The following is a 16,926-nucleotide window of genomic DNA, read 5'->3' on the forward strand; positions in this document are numbered from 1 at the left end:
ATATCAACAATTATATTTTTTAAAAATCCAAGTAGAAAAAAAAAACAAAGTACTATACAGAATAAAACAAATAAATAAAAAAAACCCTTTCAAGAATAGAGGAAATGGTGAATCTAAGACTAAAGAGGTAAATTAGGTTCGTTAACAAGGCTACGAAGGTAATGCAACTATCAAAATCAACAATATGTATTTATAAAGTATAAAACAGAATAAGTAAGTAATAAAAAAACATGAATTTATTTGAGTTTATTATAAATTGCTAAATTCCAAAACACTGTACACTTTTCAATTAAATCTAAGCAATACTCCTTATTTATATTTATAAACAAATGTGTAACATTCTTAGATTCCTCGAAATCAGGATGTGCTACACAGTACAGAGCTTTTATTTTGTTAGAAAAAAACATTTCTAGCTGGACCTGAGCCATATACTTTTCAGAGGGATTTCCGTCTGTAAAATATGTTTGAAAAGTGGCATCAGATACAGGGCATTTCACCTCAACAATATACTCTTCGTACAGCGCATCTGGAGATGCTCCAAATATGGGGTATTCAGGAGACAAAAAAATGCCACACTTTCTAAACTTTACATTTAGTTTTCTTTGCATTTCTTTTAAAACTAAGGACTCTAAGGACCTGCCGCGTAATAACGCCGCAGTTGCTTTCAACTTGGCTCCCAACAATTTCTCACAGAGAGAACCATCACTTGTCTGGCACCTTGACACAGCATAAGCGTTGGAAGCAGTGATTCGAGCAAAACGCAGTCTATGCCACAAAGGTATATCGTTTTGCTCAACAGTTAAGCGTTCAGCAGCTCTGCAGATAGGCATCTTCATTTGACCCTGACAATATTTTAAAAAATCTTTTGGGAGAAAATTACTTTGTTCTTTTTGAAATTGACACATTAAAACATGCAAAGATAACCTATCTACATCAGTATGTTGGGTAAAAAGACGCATTCGTCTTGAAGTACCATCACCCAACTGGTTGCTGGCATCGACTACAGCTGCCAAAAACGAGCCATCTCCTGATGGCAAATCCTCGTGGTTTCCAAATTCCTTGGCCATAACGAAAGGAATCGTGGTGCCGATACCTGCCATTATCGGACGCTTCCAATAACAGGCTACTGAAGTAGGGCTGGGCTCAATGCTGCGTCGATATAGCCAATATATAAATGCTACTGAGTGTTTGCATCCTCCTGTAATATAAATGTTATTTTACAGTTATTTATAAACATGACATCGTCCTATCTAGCACTTGCTCAATACACACTAATAATTTGACAGATTAAAAAAATATGTGCGACGCGATTAATTTAACAATAAAATTTTTCTTCCTTCTGCAAATTTATACAAAAAGAACATGCAATGCAGTACGTTTTTTTCTTTTTTTAAAATAAATAAGACGCTTCCGATGTCAACTATTCATCGACAATAATGCGTCTACTACCATGCTTACCTTGAGAAGCCGCACAGTCTTCACATTGGCACGATATTATTTTATTATTTGCCTCATCAATGACGCTGATAACTGAGTATGCCTTCTTCCGAATTTTATGCTCTGGTGTAACCCGGCATTTTACAGTGCACACATTTTTATTTCTTTTGATCTGGACATATCCAATAGCGTTGTCCGCATATTCAGCTCTCGAAGACCTGCAAATAAATAGTGTATTTACAATTTTGTCCCTTCTGTGCTTGGTTACAGTTTTTAAGACAATAATTAATCAGACATAAAACAGTCAGTATTTTAATTCTAAAGTGTTTATTAAGAACTAATTAAGTCCATTAAAATACTCATGACAGAACAAAGGAGGTTATGTATGGAAAAAATAGTATCCAAGTATATTTACACCATTTCTGGCGATAAGTTGTATCACTGCTGAATATAAAATACGTCTTTAACATATTAAAAACTCAATATCAAAGAAAGGTGACAGTTTTAAGTAATATATTATAGTTAAACATTTTTGAAACTCACCTGTCAACTTTCACTCCCCTCATTTCGGCGCTGCAAAAGTTTGTATTTTCGGAAAAAAACAACATTAACATGGATTCATTTACATGAGGAATGTTATCCGATTGTCCTTTAATAAAATTATCTTCCGTCATTTCGTTAAAATTGCGAATAAAGCGTTAAACAAACCGTCGCCACCAAAAACACCAGCGGAAATGAATGACAGCGTTGTCGAACAAGATAAATGACGTCACAAACACGACAACCAATCACGATGCGTTCGAAATCCATTCGCCAGAAATCAATATTTAAAACGAAAATTTTAATTAAAAACGGCTAAAAAATAAAATTAGACTTGAAAATAAATAAATAGTTTTTAATTTTCTTCCAGGATCATCAATTACTTTCATCTTTTCTAACATATGCATGGAGCCCATTGAAATATTTAAGTTCTTAAGAATGCAAATATTAATTGTAAAGTAAAAGTATTAAAAACGATAATAGTGTTTGTGCCCTTGAGGTAATTTATCACAAATATGGCGCTATACAAATACAGTCGAACTTGGTTATTACGAGGAAGACGGGACCTTGCTCGTTATAAGCATTACTCGTTATATCAGAGAAGGGTTTCTTAAATCCAACCGCCATTGCATATTGTCACTATTGAAAATTATAATAAATGCTTTCGAATACCAGTTTCTAAATTTCAAGTTTAGATAAATAAACATTCGTATTTGTTCACAATGTGATAAGGATAGAGAAAACTTTTTACACATTTCAACATATTTCGCGCCACATTCTATTTTACAAATAATTGCCAATTTTTCGCAAATTGAAACACTTCTGTTAGTAGTCATGTTTACAATTCAAGGGTAAGATTTTAACTTATATGACATCACCCACTTTCAATGTTCATTATGGCATTGACCATAGAACATTAAAAAAAACATTGTAAAAACCCCTGAAACAAAGATGTCATTCATGAACTACAAAAGAAGTTATAAATTGTAATGAGGTGCAGCCTGTGCTTACTAAGTTCACAAAGCTTGGATTTTTTACACGCAATATCAACCATATGTGTGGTGCTTTGTCAATACTGTCTGTAAAAACACCACTAAGGTACTTAGAGACTAACATATTATCATAAACGCAAACTGATACCGACTCCCAGAGGCATCCATAATAAGTTAGTCCCACATTTGGATTTTATTACTCAGGTTCTTATTTCGAAAATGATGTTTTTAACAATCGTTTGCTCGGTATGTCCGAGAAGAAGCTTGTTATAAAAGTGAATAAATGTATGGAGAAAACCACTAACTAAAATGTTAACTAATGTTTCTTCATTGTAGCTGAGATCTCGCTATTTCCATGATCGTTATAACCGAGTTGGACTGTATTCTTATTATTATTAAGCGGCACCATAGTATAGACAGTACCTGTTATGTACTATCCACGCGCGAGTCTCGAGGTATTTTCAACATAAAGTTTGATTGAAATGAATTCTTTTGCTCGCAATATTAAGTAGTCGCCCCACTGGGAAACAGGGGGCGCCACGAGTGAGGGCGCACCCTGAGACAGTCTGGGGAACAGATCGATGTGTGGCATTATTGGAGCCGACACCATTACAGCGCGCTCTGTCCGCAGGCTCAACCACCCGGTGAAGAAACTGAAGCGGGAGGCGGGCTGCGCGTGGGAGTGGTGGGAGGAGGTGGCGGGGGGGCGGCGCGGGGAAGACCTGTACGCGGGCCACACGCACACCAGCATGGCGCCCGTGGAGCCGACGCCGCCGCCGCCCCCGCAGCCGGAGGACGAGGCGGGCAAGGAGACCAAAAACCTATTCACGTCGGACGGGCTGCAAGCCTCCTACAAGGACCTGGACCAGATATTCGACAACTCGGACGACACCAGCGGGGACGAGACGGTAAGACTTGTGAGTGTCGCTTTTCTTACTAATTCTTCCGCTTTGTATTTCTACAACCCACTTTAATGTATATTTGGTCTTTCTACTACTCATTATTTTTTATTCCTATTTTTTCGGTTTTCCTCGGTCTGTTTGCCAATTTGAAAATAATTTTTAGACCGCTAAACCTAAAAATCCTATACCTACTCCTGTAAAAAGTTAATAAGGATCAGAAGAGATTCTCAAATGGAGGGTGCGGACAGGTCGCGAGAACCCCAGAACCCAACCAAATTCATTTATACCATCCGATGGTCATAATAACACCTGTATATACCTTGACTTTAATATCCCCTCACCTTGTTTTGTAATATCTATGTATAGTATCTTCGAGTATTATCCTGTATATGTGTACAAAAATGTGTTAATATTCCCTAACTAGATGTTCATTATTACACCTGACTACGGATAATGTTAAATCTGAAACTTATGTGTAAAAAATCTAAAATAATTTGCGTGTGCCGTCTAAAAATTATGTTTTTTGTTTTAATTTTATCATGATTTTTTTTTTTATCAAACTTATTTATGAACTGGGTTTTGGCCCCGTGGCTAGTGTTGCGGACTCACAGATCAGAGGTCTGAGGCGCGAAACCCACTGTACCTCAACTTGATTCTCATTTTCTTATAGTGATTAAAGCTAGGGTTTCCTAGAACAGTGGTGCCCGTATCTTAACAACCGTAGTGAACGGTGATGCGGTGGACAGCCGTCGTAACGGTGACTAGAGAGTGGTTTCTTAGGAAAAAGGTGTTGATAGCATTTATTAACTCATCAGCAGCTTCCGAGGGACTAGAAGTGTGAATAGAAGCGCGGGGGAATATTTTTAATGCCTTCAAATGGTTAATGTCTGGTCCATCTCAGAGGCTGTTAAAGGTCACACATAGAGCCATTCTTGCGGTAGTGGGTTCCGATTATGGACAACCTCATTGGTGAAGAAAGGTTTTAGATTTTACTTCACATCAGCAGACGTATGAACTGAAGAGATATCAAACAAAGACGGAACGGTGAATGTTACAGTGCAAAGTAATTGCACAAAACTAGATCATAAGCCTTGTAAATGCCTAGACTTCAATCAGAGGCGGTTCCTTAGTATGTGCATAAGTGCAGTGCACTGCCAAGTAAAAATATGTGGAAATAAATTAGTAATTTTATTAATAGTAAAAATATGTCATAGGTTTTTTCAAAGAAACAGGGATTTGTGCAATATTATTATCATAATATTCAATACTACCGCCAAAAGATCTAGCGAGATCGACTCTAGCGGACGATTTTCTCATCTTGTCTACGTATGCGCAATCGTCCCTGTGCATGTTCTGTTTTGCACAATTCTTTACCCTGAATTTCTATGAAATATGTCATATCTCCTAAGATCGTCATTTGAGCGAGATAGACAACACTTTATACCAGTGAATCGTGTGTTAGAGGGAGAAAATAATATACATACTCCGGGCATTGCTGACGCATGCGTAGATTTGAAGTTTGAAATTCTTTTGCAATGTCACTTTGAACATGCGTAATGACATGATATTAGTACGAATTTAGTTTATTTAGTGTCCTATAACGTGCGTATAATGTCAGGAGAATTTAGCGTTCCTGGTTCCTATGCGCGGGCTGTCATCTGTCGTACTATTGCTCGTTTATCACGTCAGACCTGTCATATTGTTATAATATTATTAAACCTAATGTACAAGTTGACAAAATGTAAAGAAATGCACTGCCAATGTTTTGGGTCAGGAGCCGCCAGTGACTTCAATATTCCCCTTTTAAAGCTGTAATTTATGCCAAATTTAAACACGTAACAGAAATTAGCCCGTTGCAGCTGAAGCAAACCAATTAAACATGCATTGTCGACAGAATCAAGAAAGGGGTGCTGCGTTGGTTTGGACATGTAGAGTGAATGGACAGCGAAAGAACGACTAAAAGGATCTACGATGCAAATGTTGATGGATGCAGAAAACGAGGAAGACCGAGAAAGACATGGCACGATCAAGTCCATCAAATACTTGAAGATGGACATGTCAAAAGTAGGAATAATCGGCGTGCATGCATAAGAAGATGTATGAATGTAGAGGAAGCGAGGTCTGTATGCCAAGATAGAGTGTTATGGCGTTCTATCCTCTCTGCCTACCCCTACGGAGAAACGGCGTGATGGTTTGTTGTTGTTGTTGTCCATCTTTTGTATTCAAAGTTTTAACTCTTACGAGCTTTTTGCCTGTTTTGGTATTTTTTATTAACATGATGTTTTATAAATATTTTTTACTACACTTACAAACAAGTTTTACTTCACCTTTAAAATGTCGGTTAGTTCACTTCATCTGTAATGGGTTCAAATCGTGACGGATATCAGGCACTGTGAGCCAGAGGAACTTAATCGACATTTACACAGTTTTTAACAAATTGGCTTCCAAACACTTATGACTAGTTTTTTAGAAATATAAAATGACCACAACTGTTATTTACCGATTTTTTCGTAACATAAATGAAAAGGAAATAATTATTGTTAACTGACAGCTCATACAAATTTGGCAATTATGTTTCTCTGACGTTATTTTTTTTTTAAATTTTATATTGGCGCTTGAGTTAGTGTTGCTTAAAACTTTACTCGGATTAAATTTATGTCAAATGTCGCTCAAGCTCCTATATTATTATTATTTTTTTAATTTTAAGCGAGCAGCTTAAAGCTGATATGCTTAAATCTATATTTACGAAAGTTAATTGTTGGCGCACTATATACTCGTCTAGCGAGGCTCATTGTCTTACAAATGTATAGTATTTTTCCTAACATTTGTTATCCTCGTGTTTGCAGCTCCAGGTGCACACGCCTCCCGACTCCAACAAGGGGCTGACCGAAGAGGGAGGGCTGGCGGGCGTGCGCGCGGGGCGAGGCGCAGGCGCCGTGCGGCCGGAGGAGCTGTGCAAGATGTTCCCCACGCCGCCCTCGCTGGAGCCCTCGCTGCAGGCCTCCCCTTCCGCCTTCTCCCTCCCCGAGCCCGAACATGCCACGCTCACGCGCTGCGGCTCGCCCCCCGACGAGACCATTCAGGTACATCCCTCGACACTTCATTTATTATAACTAACCAAAAGTATCAATTTTTTATATTATTTTTTTATTTATTACATTGACATTGACAAATCAAGAAATGCGGTTCTTGATCAACGCTATTTTCAGAAGGTGGTTGCCCGGTAGTTTTAACAAAACATTGAATTAACCTTTCTGCACCCGATAACACCAATATCTTTTTTTTTTTTAATTTGTTGACTGGCTGCTTTCTGCATTACTACGTTCAATTATGCTTCACCAACTCAATAGAAAATGCTGAAAATTTGCGGTGTCAAATATAACTGAAATCTGTTTTTCAAAGATTTAGAGACAGTTTTAAAATACCCTATGATTTATGTAGGTAGGTTTTTACGTATAGTTTGTTTTGGCATCGCGATTTAGTAGCGATTTCTGAGTTTGTTTATAATATTTGTGTGTTCAAATACGAAATAAATTTTTTTAATCCACAAATTTGGAATATCCAGTGACTGGTTTCATTGCTTTCGCGACATCTTGGAGACTGGTCCTACGAAGGTTCCTACCTAAATTAACTAAAAAAAGCCTTTTTTGTCCCGAAAATCTGCCATTATAACTTTTTATCTCTCAAAATCTTGAAAATTTACTTCTCTAGTAAGTGGTTTCATGCTGAAATAACCCATAGTCTATTCCTCTATTACAGTCAACGAACTTAAATAGTCACTTCCATATAATCCGTTAATAATGTGATCGTTTCCTTTAGGATTGGTCGTACGTGTTCAAGCCGCCCACGATATGCAACTACGTGGGGGCGTCCAAGTACGCGGCGCTGTCGGGGCTGTCGGGCGGCGTGGAGCCGTCGCACTGCGTGTACCGGCCGTCGTGGCAGGGAGGGGGGGGCGCGCCCGCGGCGGAGCGCGCGCCCCGCGTCGCCGCCCCCACTCAGCACGCCGCCCCGCGCACGCCTCGCACGCCCCATCACAACCTACACAGGTACCACTAACTCTGAGTATATATTATGGGAATAACTACAGAGGGATTTTTCTAACAGTCCTAAGTCAAAATGTACGAATTTCAAAGTAAGAATGCTATTGTAATCGGAATAGGAAAATATCACGGTTTTTTTTTCCTTTTTTTAAATTAATAATTTGAAATACTGTCAAGTAAAAAAAAATTGTCGCGCTACTTATTAGTAACATGAAAAATATTTTTTAATTTATAATAATGATAAGTTTCAAACTTTGTTTTAGACCTTTGTTAAATTTAAATAGAGCATCGTCACGAATCTCGAAATCACAATTATGAAGGCCAAACATGTCGGGTTTTTTAGGGACGTATTTAAAAAAAAAAAAAATTTAATATTATGTATGAAAACATTTCTCCGCAATATCTAAATCGATTTTCAAAATATATATATTTTTTAATCCGTTTTGTATATTATTATCGGTATTCGTGGTATGTGATATTTCCCTATTAAAATCTGCATAACTGATCCGATACTATAAAGCTTTAAAGTTTCATATTTTTCTAAAGCCCTCAAAAATCCTTATTTAAGTAAGTGTTTTGATGATGGCAAATTAGGAGGGGGAGATTTAGCAAAATGAGAACTCTCGCCATCCACCCAGTAGCCAGGCTCTTTAACGACCTGGGATTTAAAGAGAGAACTAATTCACGGAGATCTGTCACAAAAGATCTTCTTAGGTCACAGTGGCGTCAGAAGCTTATATATCGTGGGTATACTGGCAAAAAACTTAAACTCTCAAATCCCTGTTGTGAGAATTCAAGCATTTAAGTTTTGTTCCAATTTTACTCTTTTATATTTTATTTAAATAGATGGAGATGTTGTGCTCATTTAAAAACAGGTTTTTAATTTTTCCTTTTCTTAATTTTATATTATTTTTTATATTAAGTTTTTTAAACTACCGATATATGAAATTTAATATGACTTGGTGTATTTTGCGAGTTTGTAGAGCATTAAAAACTTTACAAAACTGCATCATTAAGTCAAATCCGCATATTTTCGAATTAATGTTTTTTGCCAGTATACCCACGATATAGCACTCGCCTTCGTTTCAAAGAATATGATGGCAAATTACCAAAGTGTATTTAATTCATCCGATTGGATTACTCGATTCTAAAATCACTTTGACATGTCATTAAAAAAAATCACTTAATCTAATAAAAAGAAACAAAACACAAATAACTCTTTTTCTCTAAATGGTCTCATAGGCCACTTTGAAAAATCTTGAATTACGACTTAAGATATTTGTAAGATGAAATAGTATTATTACGATTACAGTCTATGGCAAAATGGCTAAGACACTTGACTCATGCACGGAAGGCTTCCATGGAAAGTTATGATAAAGAAAAAAAAATAGCCTCCGTGGTGTAATGGCTAAGACGTTTACCTCACAGGGTTTCGGGTTCGATTCCTGGTAAGATCACAAAAAATAATGTTCCGCGCCGTAATTCACTACTGTAATTGGGCCTTCTGGTCTGTTGTATCTCATTCTCATTATTTCTGTTTTGATTACTGAAATGAGTCAAAATGATTATGCTAAGGTGGAACCTGGTCATTACGGGGAAGATGGGACCGACTGAATTTGCATACTGTAGCTAAGTAGACATCTTGAAGGATAATAAAGTTACAACATACATATTGTTTTGTCAGCGTGGGCAGCATCTCACAGCCGGCGTCGGTGTGCGTCTCGGCGGCGGCGGTGGCGGCGTCCCCCGGCCCCTCCCCCGCCGCCTCCTCGTCCTCCCCGCCCGCGCAGTCCGACGCCTGCGCGCTGCTGCTCAACCTGCTGCTGGCCGACACCGCCATCAACATCTTCCGGGACCACAACTTCGACAGCTGCGCGATGTGCGTCTGCAATGCGGGACCCAAGGTATACCCCTGTCATCAGTCTGAACAGATAAGCCTGTGTAAACATCGCGTTGCCATGAGCTTTTTCTATTATAAATATAATAAATAATTACAGTAAAACTCCCTTTTTACATTTTTTAAGGGATAAAAAAAAGCATGAAACTTAAGAAGCTAAGGTGAGGTAATGGAAAATGTATGGAAAAGGGAAATAACAGTGATGGGCAACCTTTTAGATTGGCGTGTCAAAATTCTGAAAAAACCTGACTCAATTCGATACAAAGTAAGTCTAGTAAACGAAGAAAACACACTGTCCGTAAATGATGCGTGGCACACAAAATGGCCCGTCACCTCCGACATGCGTGTCATACGTTGCCCATCACTGTACTTGACCATAAGATAAATATTTATCATCATAATTCCTTTTCCGCGTCTAATGGTGCATAGGTCACTGCATCGGTACACCAATCGCAGCGTATCTTCAGTGTTACGCTTCAAGTTCCAGTCAAGGTACCATGAAATAATATTCTAATGTAAAAACACCTTTTTAAATAAATGTTTCGTGTCAACCATGTCGGTAATCGAACCCGAGACCCCCTGCAAACGCGCTGACTACACCACGAGGCCGACATATATACCAATTATTTATACTGTCAGGAAAGTTATAAAATCGTAGTTGAGTATTATCAATATTTTTGCCTATTTTCAATGATTTCATTAAAAAGATTTTGATATTTTGAAATTTTCAACAATCTTGTAATCCATTTTTATAAAAAGAATAATTCAAAACAGGTTTAATTAATTATTCAAATGTTAATACCTAAAAATTTGAATTTGCATAAAATATATAAAATTATTTTTCCAAAATATTACAATATTTTATTTACAGTAAAACCTCGTTTTTATGTCTCTCAATTTTACGTTTTCCAGATTTTTACGCCGAAAATATTTTTTCCCCCATTTTTTTCCATACATTCTGATTCAAATATCCCCCCCATCAACGTTTTTGTGTTTTTCATAACCCCGGTTTTACGTTGAAATTTTTTCAAAACTTATTTAATCTGTCAAAAGACGTCGAGCCGCCCGCCGCGTGAATGGAGAATAAAATCGAGGCAAATGCGTAAATTATTGTCTCAAACTAAATTCAAAGTAGGTGCAGTGTAATTGACCATTTTGTTTAAGTGTCTAGTTTTGACATTTTACTAAATCGTGACATGCAGTTGACGCATGTTTAGGAAGAATAAAATCTTTACATCAATAAATTATGAAGCAGAAAGTTTAAAAATTTAACAATAGAAATATTATTTGAAGTTATAAACATAATGTGAAAAGAAAATATTCAAACAGTTATCATAAAAGTGTGAAACATTTTTGCCGCGATGTAAATGACAGTTGAGATTCTGTGTTACCATACTAAAAAAAGTGATACCGTATAAATAAAATGTATTTTATGCAAATTGAAATTATTACATGTTTTTTTTTAAATTCAATAAAAAAACAACACATTTTAGTATTGATTGAAAAAATACAAAATATTTTATATGAAATCATAGGTGAATATGAATAATCCCAATTAATGGCACTTTTTAAAATTTTTCTACAGTATATTTAGTATAGTCAAGTACAATGAATATATTTTTATGTAATTTAATTTTTACATACATTTTTCATTTCCTCACTTTAGCGTTTTCCTCATTTTTACCCTTTTTTTTTGTTGCTTCCTAGAAAAACTTAAAGCGGGTTTTACCGTAGATGGTATAACTTTTAAAAAAATATTATCCGTTACAGGTAGGAAGCCTTTGCTGATGCGCCTATATCTCTTGTACCGCTTTATAACTTATAATAATATTTCTATTGTCACATTTTAAAACTTTCTATATCTTAATTATACTGACATAGAGACTTCCTGCTTTAAATGTGTATCACTGGATGTTGCAATTGAGTAAAATATCAATTTGACATTTTGTTTGAAAATTTTTTTTAATGAAATTTGTATTTGTTTTTAAAATGTATGAAAATAGCCGTTAAGAATTTAGACTCTCAAACCAAAAGGTCAATTACACTGCACCTAAGGCTAAAGCTTAAAACAATAATTTACTGTATATTTGTTGTTTACTTGCTTTTATTCATATGTTTGAGCCCGCGGAGGGGCGCAGTACTGTTTATGTTTGTTATGTAAATTTTGAAAAGCTTTCACCATGAAAGCGAGGTGATGCAAAATGTAAAAGAAAAAAAATAGTATTTGGGAGAAAATATTTGTAAGAGGAATCTATGGAGAAAAATTGAACTTTTCAGGGTAAAAAGCGAGAAAATGTAAAATTGCAGTTTTACTGTATTTCGTTTTGTTCCATGATATCTTTTTATTGTTTGTAATACCGCCTAGAATTAGAGTTTTTCACAAAACTGGCTTTAGTAATTGAATGTATTAGAGTACCTTATTACCCTCTCTAGAGAATCCATTTCATCGATAGACTTACGATTGTTACCAGGTGGTCGGCAACATCCGAGGGGCAGACTCGAGAGTGTATCTGTGGGGCTCTCCGCTATCTCCCGACAGTCCGTCACCTTCTCCCGCCCCGCCCGCGCCACCTGACGAGGAGCCCATCCGCTGCAACTGCGGTTTCAGCGCCGTCGTCAACCGCCGCCTCGCCCACCGCGCCGGGCTGTTCTACGAGGACGAGATGGAGATCACCGGGCTAGCTGAGGATCCCGCCGAGTACAAGAGAGAGGGCGGGGTGTTCTGCGACCCCGACCGGAATGCGGCCGCCGCCCTCATGGAGCTGGTGCGGGAGCAGTGCGGCGTGCTCGGGAACAGCGCCAGCGCGCTGCAGCTGTGCGCCGCGGAGGCGGCGGAACGGCTCGGCGCGGGCGAGCCGCGCCTGCACCTGCTGGAGTTCGCGGACTGCGGGGACGCGGCCGCGCTGGCGCTGGAGGCGGCGGCCGGCCGCGCGGCGCCCGCGCTGCATCGCTGGCCCTTCCTGCGCGCGCCGGCGCCCGCGGCCGGCCGCGACGTGGTCCGGCTCATGCGGCGCCTCCAGCCGCTGCTGCAGGACGCCATCCAGAAGAAATGTAGCACGCGCATGTGGGACGCGGTAGCGGGCCCCTTGACGTGGCGACAGTTCCACCGCCTCGCGGGTCGCGGAACGGAAGACCTGTGTGAACCTCAACCCGTACCTCCCTTACTGGTCGGCCACGACCGGGATTGGGTCACCCTCTCTCCTCACGCGCTGCACTACTGGGACCGCCTGCTGCTCGAGCCGTACTCGTACGCGCGAGACACCGCCTACGTGGTGCTGCTTCCAGACAACCCGGCGCTGGTGCCGCGAGTGCGCGCCTACTTCCGCGACCTGAGCACGGCGTACGAGCAGTGCCGTCTGGGCCGGCACGCCCCCCTGGCTCGCCTGGCGAAGGACGGCCTGCTACGTATCCCGAGGCATCCTCGACCCGAGCCCTTGGACGATTGGTTTAACAATCTTCCGGAGGGAACTACCGCCGATATCCTAAGACTTTACGCACAGGTATGTCGCATTCCAAATTACGTACATTTGCTTTGTATTCTTGATATGTTGGCTATTTTTTATAAATATCTTACTCTTAATTTACCAGACTTGCCGAGGAGTATTAGCTCCCCTGCTGGGAACCGTGCCGCTGGACCACACGTTGTTGGAACCGGAGGGGGGTTGCGGGGCGCGCCTCCCGCCGGCCCCCGCGCCCGAGCGCCCCACCCCTTCACCCATGGCACCCCCGGAGCACCCGCCGACGCCGACCAACGCGGACCATGGTGAGTAGCCCACACTAACTAGGAACAGGAGTAACAGAGCGTACTGTGCCAGTGACGAATCGTTCATATAAGCGATTATACGCAGCTTACATTATATTTGACTATTGATAATAATATTTTATAGCAGTTATGTTCACGGAAAAATAAATAAAATAATTGTTATTTATTATAAATCACCTTACTTAATATTTACTATTAATTAATATTATTTATTTACTTAATATTCCTCAAAAAATTAATATAAGTAAGGCGGCTTCCAGCCCGTTCCCAGTGAACGATGAAACTAGTAAATTATTTCAGCTTATATCTCTGGTAGGTAAAATATTATGAATATTTTTTTAGCTTACTTGTAAAATCACCACTTGCCACTGTTAACAGCGACATTGCTTACAGATGGTGAGAGCAACTCTAGTAGCGCAGCAGCAGACAACTGCAGCTCGGAGAGCGGCGCGACGGGCGGCGAGGAGGAGGGCAGCGCGCCGTGCGTGGTGGTGTACCTGCTGGAGCCGGGGGCGGGGGGAGAGAGGCGCACGGCGTGCCTGGCCATGTTGCGCGCTGCCTCCTCCCTGCTGCACGCCCTGCCTGACCATGTCCGGCCCCATGTATCCGTTCAGGTAACGCTTTTCTATTTATTTTATTTCCTCTCAAATGTTAAATTTTATAAAATTAACATTTGAAACACTAACTTAATGATTTTCCATGTTAAGTAATATAACTAATTGTCTGCATTGGAGGCCTTATTTCAGTGGTGAATTGCAGCGCAGAACACCCAGGCTTGAGAGAAATCACTTTTTTTTTTGTTCGAATTAATAATTAATCAAACAAGAAATTTGTACGACCCGTTTCAGAAATGCAATAATAGTGTGTATGTACATGTATGTTTATGAATCCACGCAAGTTCACACGTATGCGTATGCGTTGTTCCTGGTTGTGTCACTATAAACCTCAGGGTAATAATTCGCCAGAGAAACCCTTAAGCTCTGCATAGAACAAAAGCGTTATATTGCTGTAAACTGTAGCTAACTTCGTGGTTGATAATTACGAAATGGCTTTTGTTCGTATGGGCGACTATGAGTGGCGTAGTATTCTTATTGGTACAGTGGCGTAGTATGAGCTATAAACAAACTGTGTCTCTGTACTCGATAAATGTATGTATAATGTTATTAAAAATTCAATTAATAAATATATTTCATATTTACAATAGAGTCAAAACGGTTCTTCAGACTTTTAACAGTTCTTTACTAAAAATGTTTAATAATTAAAAATATCATCCAGTCGGATACCTACTACCTACCCCGCATTCCTTTTCTGAGAATTTGTTGCCTGGATGTAAAATATTGAATACACGCTGTCACATGATGTATTTAGATCTTCTTCTTGCGGTGTCTTGTTAGGTCCCCCCGACGTTGGCGATCACTGCAGCAAAAGCATCTCGGTCCTGCACTACTCCGCAGCCAGGACAACTGCTTATTGGATGTACTTGGCGTAGTGATTCCTGGGAAAAGACGACCAGAGTGGTTTCCCGTTGCCTCTGGTGGATTTTTCTGTCGGGGTTACCTTCCCTTAGCTGGTTGGTTCTGGTTTGGAGGCGCCGGAAACTCGCCTTTTATCCTCTCGTTATTTGCTGTGATCACACTGTTACGAGTGGGATCCCATTGCCTGAGTCAGACTAGTCAATAGTGTTGCTGGTGGAGCGTTTGCAGGATTTTAAAGAATCACACCTTCCAGCAAGATGTGACTCACTGCGACCCTACTGACAGTTTGAACCCCAAAGTTTAGGGGTCTACTTGATTTGAATTATTTAGTGTTGGTATATTTTTCTAGCTTTCGACAGAGGAACAGTCGTGTTCTGAAACCGGTCAGCGTATTCAATTTATTTAAGTGATTTTATACAAATTAAATATAAATCATTCACATTATAATATTTTTATAATACAATAAATTCCTCAATTCCTAACCAAGTTCCACTGTATTAACAATCGGACCACTGAACCAATTTTTTTCTATTGTTTTTAAATTTGATTATGAAACATGCTCGCAGTATTAAGTGCCCGTTTCCTTTGCAGCTGATATCGTGGGAGTCCATAATGGAGGCGGAGAGCGGCGAGCGCGGCGGGCGGCGGCGCGGCGCGAGTCTGCGCGCGCTGGCGCTCGCCGTGTTCTCGCAGTGCCGGCGCCAGCTGCAGCACCTGTCCAACATCAAGTCCCTCACGGGCTTCGGGACCGCCGCTAACGCCGACCTCTTCCTCAAGAACAAGGATGTGAGTCGTATTAGCCATTCTATTGTCCGATATAATAATGTGTGTCGAATGACCTTCGGTCCATTTCTGTTGTGTAAAAGCGATGGAAAAATTAGACAAATGCTAGGCGTGTAAGCCAGAGAGGTGAAATGCAGAGTTTAATGTTATTGGAGGGTAAATACAAGACTTAAATGTTATTTTAATAAGTTCAACTCTCAGTAATAATTCTCTAATAAAGACCTTTAACCGATGAACAAAAGTGCATCGGACGATTCGGTTTTCTCGACCCGATTACCTACAACCCGTCGTATCCCTGTAATCTGTAGCCAACTTCGCGGTGAATAATCATAGAACGGTTTTTCTCCGTATTTTATATTATTAGCCAAAAGAGCGTTATTACTCGAGGTTACTCATACTGATTTCTAATAAATTATAAATTACAAGAATTTTCACTAAAAAACTTGAATGTTTAAGTAAAATATAAGTTTGAGAAATTCTGTAAATTTAATTAACTTATTAAAGCTAATAAAACCAAACATCTTGCAGCTTCAAAACTAAAAATTTGTAATTTTGTTGGAATTATGACAATTGAATACAGCGAAGTATTATCAATAAATGCCAATTTTTTTTAGTAGAGAAGTACTTTTAAAATGTTATTTACGCAAATAAAAAAAAAATTCCAGGAGAAGAACCGCATGCCGTACCGCCTGTACGTGCCCCCGTACGTGTTGGCACCCTCACGACCGCTCAAGGACATCGCCGAGACCTTCGGGCAACCGCCGCCGGAAGCCAGCTCCGTGCTGTACCTGGCCTACTGCCTGTCGGCCGACCAGAGCTGGCTGCTCGCCGTGGCCACGGACGGGCGCGGCGAGCTCCTCGAGTCGGTGAGCATCAACGTGCACGTGCCGGGCCGCGCGCGCCGCCGCCGCGCACCGCCCGCGCGTCGCCTCGGCCTCACCAAGCTCATGGACTTCACCCTGGGCGTCATGAGCCAGGCCGCGCAGCCGTGGCGGCTCGTGGTCGGCCGCATCGGCCGTATTGGCCACGGGGAACTCAAAGGTAACCTCACCTCTCCTATTGTTTACATTTTTTAAAGCAAGAAAATAATATTT

At 40.1% G+C, this 16,926-nt stretch overlaps 1 protein-coding gene across 4 annotated transcripts in view; it reads left to right on the top strand.

Moving 5' to 3' along the window:
* skd (mediator complex subunit skuld) overlaps positions 1–16,926 on the top strand; it is an 85,168-nt gene that overhangs the window by 62,995 nt on the left and 5,247 nt on the right. For 3 of the 4 annotated variants that reach the window (XM_088229765.1, XM_088229767.1, XM_088229768.1), the window contains 9 exons: positions 3,601–3,886; positions 6,718–6,954; positions 7,691–7,920; positions 9,599–9,818; positions 12,283–13,311; positions 13,400–13,574; positions 13,968–14,188; positions 15,641–15,835; positions 16,498–16,873. In XM_088229765.1, coding sequence (XP_088085891.1) covers positions 3,601–3,886; positions 6,718–6,954; positions 7,691–7,920; positions 9,599–9,818; positions 12,283–13,311; positions 13,400–13,574; positions 13,968–14,188; positions 15,641–15,835; positions 16,498–16,873 — 2,969 coding nt within the window. The remainder of the gene's footprint in view (positions 1–3,600; positions 3,887–6,717; positions 6,955–7,690; positions 7,921–9,598; positions 9,819–12,282; positions 13,312–13,399; positions 13,575–13,967; positions 14,189–15,640; positions 15,836–16,497; positions 16,874–16,926) is intronic. The other variant, XM_088229766.1, reaches the window with a different exon arrangement.

The sequence above is a fragment of the Micrasema longulum genome, unplaced genomic scaffold, assembly GCF_059751315.1.
Source record: "Micrasema longulum isolate JH-2025_06_02 unplaced genomic scaffold, ASM5975131v1 h1tg000705l, whole genome shotgun sequence".
Taxonomy (NCBI): Eukaryota; Metazoa; Arthropoda; class Insecta; order Trichoptera; family Brachycentridae; genus Micrasema; species Micrasema longulum.